This window comes from Staurois parvus, unplaced genomic scaffold (genome assembly GCF_062004578.1).
Source record: "Staurois parvus isolate SC_StPar_1 unplaced genomic scaffold, SC_StPar_1.0 ptg000104l, whole genome shotgun sequence".
In the NCBI taxonomy this organism is placed as follows: Eukaryota; Metazoa; Chordata; class Amphibia; order Anura; family Ranidae; genus Staurois; species Staurois parvus.
The window spans coordinates 5,123,485-5,129,484 of NW_028317900.1; the positions used below are offsets into that span (position 1 = coordinate 5,123,485).

General features: G+C 46.0%; 1 protein-coding gene across 1 annotated transcript; it reads right to left on the bottom strand.

Annotated features, from left to right (window-relative positions):
* Positions 1–1,783: 1,783 nt before the first annotated feature.
* ZNF770 (zinc finger protein 770) lies at positions 1,784–4,469 on the bottom strand. Its single transcript, XM_089671287.1, has one exon. The coding sequence runs from the start codon at positions 4,129–4,131 to the stop codon at positions 2,143–2,145; it is 1,989 nt and encodes a 662-aa protein (XP_089527413.1). The 5' UTR covers positions 4,132–4,469; the 3' UTR covers positions 1,784–2,142.
* Positions 4,470–6,000: the final 1,531 nt, after the last annotated feature.

Here is a 6,000-nt window from a genome sequence, read left to right on the forward strand (position 1 = left end):
TTTAGAAGCATCAATAAATAATCATTTAACCTGGCCATTGAAATGGATTAATGCTCAAGTGATAAATGCACCTAGCTTTAACAAGCATTTAGGCAGGTTTACCTGTCTTTAAACTCTCCTGGCACTAAAAGCTCCTAAATGTTTATGTGTGCATGGACACACAGGATAACATGGAGGGCCATTTACAAGCAGGAAAAAAAAAAATTCCTGATGCCCCTAAAAGTGGCTGCAAAAATACCCTGTGTGCAACAGGAATTGTACACGTCACACATGAAGTAAGCATATCCCTCTATACTGTGTACTAGCCTGAATCCAGAGCACTAAGTGTCATTTCTGGCTGCTGCCTCATTCTTCTGCTATGAATAGTTACTTTTATAGCGCTGTCAATTTTCTCAATCTCCTCCCCCCATTCACACTAATGGTGTGGGTCTTCTTTTTTTTTCATTCAACCCACTGGTTGAACAAAAAAAAAAAATATGACTAATCTATGTGCTGCTTTAGACTTAGTTCCTTGACACTTGAAGGTTTTATATTATGGCTCTCCCGTTTAATCAACACATTTTCATTGTACATCATTTGAATCTTTAAATATAGCTGGTATGTCAAATGAAATAGCAAATTTAAAGGGAACCTGTGAAGAATGACACAATGTGGAAATGTATAGAACAAACTGGGACACAGATAAATTACTTTTACATCTGTCCCACCTTCCACTGTTCAAACAATACATTCTTCTACTATAAGACACCACAAGGAGCATAAGCACCAAAAGTGGTAAAACCGTACCTTTATAGTCAATATAAGTGCCCTGATAGCAAAATCTATTACTAATAGAAATAGAAGGAAGGCTTCACCCAACTCCATCCCATAATGGAATGATCAGTGCCTGAGTAGACCATTGCCTGGCCCAATCACCCATCTATGGCAAAACAATCAGCTTGCTGTTGTCCCCCGTATTCCCAAACATATTTAGGGGCAGTGTCAACGGGCTGGTGTTCATTTCAGAACTGCTTCTTCATCAATACAAGTATATAGGAATGCAAACGCACTGAAGAAGGTCAACTGCACCTGCAATGAATTCTCAATGACTCCATAATTGTCAAACTTAATTTTAAAAGCATCCTGCACAGATTCACTTTAAAGTGTTAGTTCACCTTTACAGAAAAAAATTCCCACTCTTCTTTATGCAGTGCTTCAAGGATAAACTAGATCAATTCACTATGACAGCATTAACCAATTAAAATCAATGTAGACTGTCCCAGAAGAACTGCACAGAGAAGATGGAGAAGAGCAAGGATTTAAAATCCCAGACCAGAGGAAAGGCAGTGTTAGGGAGAATGTACAGTAGTGGTAGTGTTAGACTTGTCAGGTTTTGATTCCTGTCTGTGTCCAATGGGAAATTCATCCTGTCTATCTGTCTGGGCTGACCATTGTAACCTAGGCAGAAAGTGATAAAACAATTTATATTAGTCACTGTAACAGGTGAAAGGAAAAACTTCCAATACAGACGCAACAGCTAACTTCTAAAAAAAATCCAAAATTTTGAGTTGTCACCAGAACAGGAATAGAGGGGAACTCCTACAGTGGATACACTAGTTCTGAAACCCTGGCGACAACCAGTGATTACCTCACTTTGGGAAGATTTCCTCTTACTTTCTGTTGTGTCATGTTATTTGAGTGTAATCTATCACAAAACATCCAAACCAGTATCTAGTCAAGGCATGAAGGCCAACTCCTGTCTGATGCTGCCTTTGCCTGCAAAACATAATATCACCCTACAGTATTTATAGAGAGAAAATATATTTAATATTTTCAAGCTTCTCTGCACAATATATCCAACGCTTGTCACCTGATTACTGAAAAAATTTTATCTGAAAAAAAAATGTACATTTACAGAAACATACACAGATCAGTAAAACAATTAAAGACATATGAAATAACGCACAGAGAGGGAAATAAAAGCAATTCCTGCCAAAACTGTAAAGCAAATATTCTGGTAGGTTTTTTGTAACTGTTAAAAAGTGAACTTCATTTTACAGACTATTTCTAAATAAGCAGTGAGAGAACCTTCATAAGTGGTCACTCTGTTACGAGTAGAAACATTTACAGAAACCCAGAGCCGTTCCCGGGGGTGTCAAACACCTATTCTGTCATTTTAATATGAGTAACCATGTGTCGTTTTAGGTGAGGATCCTGACGAAATGATTTGCCACACTCCTGACACACAAAGGGCCTTTGGCCAGAATGTGTAAGGTGGTGGCGCTCAAGTTTGGAAGGAGAAAGAAAGTTCTTGGCGCACAGGCTGCATCTGTACCTCTTCTGAACGGCTCGTGTCCTCATTTTTTGCAGCGCTCTTTCTTGGCTGGAATTAGTATTACAAACTCTTGGCAAAGTTATCCTTGCCCTCTTAGTTACCACCGGCTTTTTTATCACCTCGGGCAAATCAGCTGTTTCTATTTCTACTTTTATTTCAGGGACCACAAATGTCATTACGCTAAAGTCTTGGCTGTCTTCTATGGGACTACAAGAGTGCTGGTTGAACTGAAAACTTGGGTTTTCTTGCCACTGATCAAATGAAGACTGATAATCACCCAAAGCAACTTGTGACCTGTACAGGCGAGTACTCTCGGTGTGAGTCACCTGGTGTCGCTTTAGGTGGGCAGACTGACGGAAATTTCTTCCGCACTCAGTGCAGGAGAAGGGTTTTTGTCCAGTGTGGATGAGGTAGTGCCTACGCAGCTTTGACATGGAAGGGAAGGTTTTCTCACAGCGGTCACACCTCCTCCCTTTGTGTCTTGTCAGTAAAATACTTTGTGCCTGCTGTAGAAAGTGATGAAACGTGTCCCTAAGCTGTCCAGGGTCTCTTTCCTCAGCAGCATGAAATGTACCATGCATAGCTCCTGCATCTCTATTCCCTGCCATTCTATTATCATTCATATTGAAGTGCTGGTTTCTAAAGTGCCTTCCAAGAAGCAGATGAGACTGTCCAAAATGTTTTCTGGGATGTTTGACCTTTTGTTGCGGACGGACATGCAATATACTTCTGGGGACAGCAAACTGCTGGTTCTCTAGTGCGGTGGGGTCACCATGCTCGCTTCCCTCCAGTTGTTCTATTTTTAGTGGTCTCTCAGATGGTTCATAGTTAGTGGGAAAAAATTCACCAGGAGAGTCCAAATAAATATTGCGTCTTTTCGTTTTTTTCACAGGTACCCCACCACAACTGTTCACAGGACAAGTGACTTGTGTGTTCATTGCTCCACACATATGACCATCCAGGGTCTCCTGGCTATCAAAGCACTGGTCACACGTGGGACATTGGAAAGGGATAACACAGACGGAGATGATATCATCAGGCTCCTCCTTCACTTGTAAAGGCTCCGTAGCTGAAATCCCCACATTGATTTGAACAGAAGACACAGCAGCATGACCTGTTTCATGCTTGAGAAGCTGTTCTGGTTTCTTGAACGATTTGAAACACTGACTGCATTGAAATGGCCTCTCCTGAGTGTGGGTCAGAGCGTGGATTTTGAGGTGAGCCTTCTGTCGGAAAGCTTTTCCGCATACAGCACAGGCAAACGGCCTCTGGCCTGTATGGATCATGAAGTGTCTGGCCAGCTTGGAGCGGGAAGGAAAGACCTTGTCACACAAGCCACATTGCTGACTTTCTGGTTTTCGGTTAGCGGTGATGTTCACAAAGTCGCACTGGTGGAGGAGTCTTTTCTCTTCGCTTTCAAATGTCTTTTGGCACCCGAAACAATACGGTGGCAGAGACAGGCATCTCCTCCGACGGGTACCGGCAGGCTTTTTGGTCATCCTCGCTTTCAGCCGGGCACCCTCAATATGCAGCCGCTGGTGTCTGGAAAAAGTGTCGGCGCTTTTAAAGTGTCGGTAACAGATATTACATTGGAAGGGGAGAGCGTGGGTCATCATGTGCCTTTCCAGGTGCACCATCTGACGGAACGTCTTGCTGCAGTCCTGGCATTGGAAAGGCTTCTGGCCGGTGTGGGTCAGGTAATGCCTTGCCAGTTTAGAAGGGGTCTCAAACTGCTTGGGACAAACATCGCAGCTGTACGCCCGCCTCCTGGGGGCTTTCTTGACAGCCCTGCCGTGCTGGGATTTCAGCATGTTCATTGCAACAACCTGGGCTCCAGCAGCAGCTTCCTTGGCCTCACCTCATGACAGCAGCCTCAGTGCAGGGGGGTAGAATGGCTTGTCAATGGCTGATCACTGCCAGGAGCTGCTGTACTGCTTTGCAGAGATCATTTCCAGGGCTGTCCTGCTCTGAGCTATTCCACAAAGCTGCTGCTTTACGGCTATACCGCGCTGCTGGAGGTCTCTACAGCCTGTCCGAACACCATTCCAGCTATTCTTGTGTTCTGTGCAGCCGCCTCTTAGGGTGATATAAGGACAGCAACCGTGGCCTGCACCCGGAAGTCTTCTGCCTGTGTGAAGAGTCAGAATGTCAGTCAGCTGACAACATCGAAAGCAGCCTGAAGCAGCGGCAGCCATCTTTGATTTTCCGCAAATGCCATTCGTGGTCAGCGCCCCCTGCTGGAGAGCCGCCGCACGTGTTGTGTAGACAGAATGGAGGGAATAGAAGTGCTGAACTGTGTGAAGTAGAGCTGTGTCCGGCCTCCGAGTGTGCACTGTTATCGAGGATGGGAACCGGCTACACAGCTGGATGGCCCCAGGGGGGCGCTGTGTGGGGTGGTGGGGTGTAGGCACCGTCTGGCCTCCTATGTAGGCAGAAAAATGCCATAGAGAGGAGTGGTTAGCTTGTTTGAGTGTTTATGTCGGAGCCCTCTGGTGTGACACTGGGAATCCCCTGGTGTGGCCCTCGGAGCCCTCTGGTGTGGCACTGGGAATCCCCTGGTGTGGCCCTCGGAGCCCTCTGGTGTGGCACTGGGAATCCCCTGGTGTGGCCCTCGGAGCCCTCTGGTGTGGCCCTCGGAGCCCTTTGGTGTGGCACTGGGAATCCTCTGGTGTGACCCTCGGAGCCCTCTGGTGTGGCACTGGGAATCCCCTGGTGTGGCCCTCGGAGCCCTCTGGTGTGGCCCTTGGAGCACTGATGTGGCCCTTGGAGCCCTCTATCTCACACTGAACGCAGGAGTCTCAGTTACATTCAGAGAGTGAACCACTCCAGCAAGATGTAGTAGAAGTCTATGGCAAAGCTCAGCTAACCTGCAGAAACCCCGGCAATGCATTGTGTAAAAGCCGCCTTATAGGGGGCCAAGGACAGTAAGGGCTCAGTTACATTTCTGGTTGGGGGGACGTTAAAACCCCATAGTTGAGACGTGTTTTTACCACACACCCCTAACCATTGATGTATTGTCAGGGGTTGCCATAATGACCCCTCCATGCTACAAGGGGCCTAGTCCAGCCTTCTTGTCAAATTGTGTTTTACACATGGACAGGAGGGGCAGTATAATCAGGAACCAATCCTCTTCATTTTCCTCCTGCAACTGCTGAAAGCCGGCTTTAGAAACACATAACACTGCAACAAAAATATGCGTGTCAAGAAAAGAAAAAAGGAGGCAATAGCGGAATTCATTACTTGGGTTTATTTTCCTATTTACCTCCACACCATTTGATGGAGATATATTATGAATAACCACTCCTCCATTTTCCTCCTGCAACTGCTGAAAGCCAGCTTCTCCTCCTTTCCCTCCCACCAGCATTCAGCGGCTGCAGAAGAAAAATAATCATTATGCTATTCAAAATAAAAATATAATATATTATTATAAAAATAATAAAAGTGGAAGCTCCGCTTGTTTGCTTCCCCCAGCCCACTGCCATATTTGGTACTTTTGGGGGGGGGGGGAGCGGGAACCTGGTTTTGACTTCGTACCCGCTCCCACTTCTGGCTCAGTTCACCGTGGCAAACTGAGCCGGAAGTATGGATCCCCTCCTTCCTCCCTGCTTCGTACCCGCTCCCTTCGTACCCGCTCCCACTTCTGGCTCAGTTCACCGTGGCAAACTGAGCCGGAAGTATGGATCCCC

What these genes read in the sequence shown, in the direction of transcription:
- ZNF770 (XM_089671287.1), bottom strand. Translation starts at nt 4,131, where the DNA reads ATGAACATGCTGAAATCCCAGCACGGCAGGGCTGTCAAGAAAGCCCCC.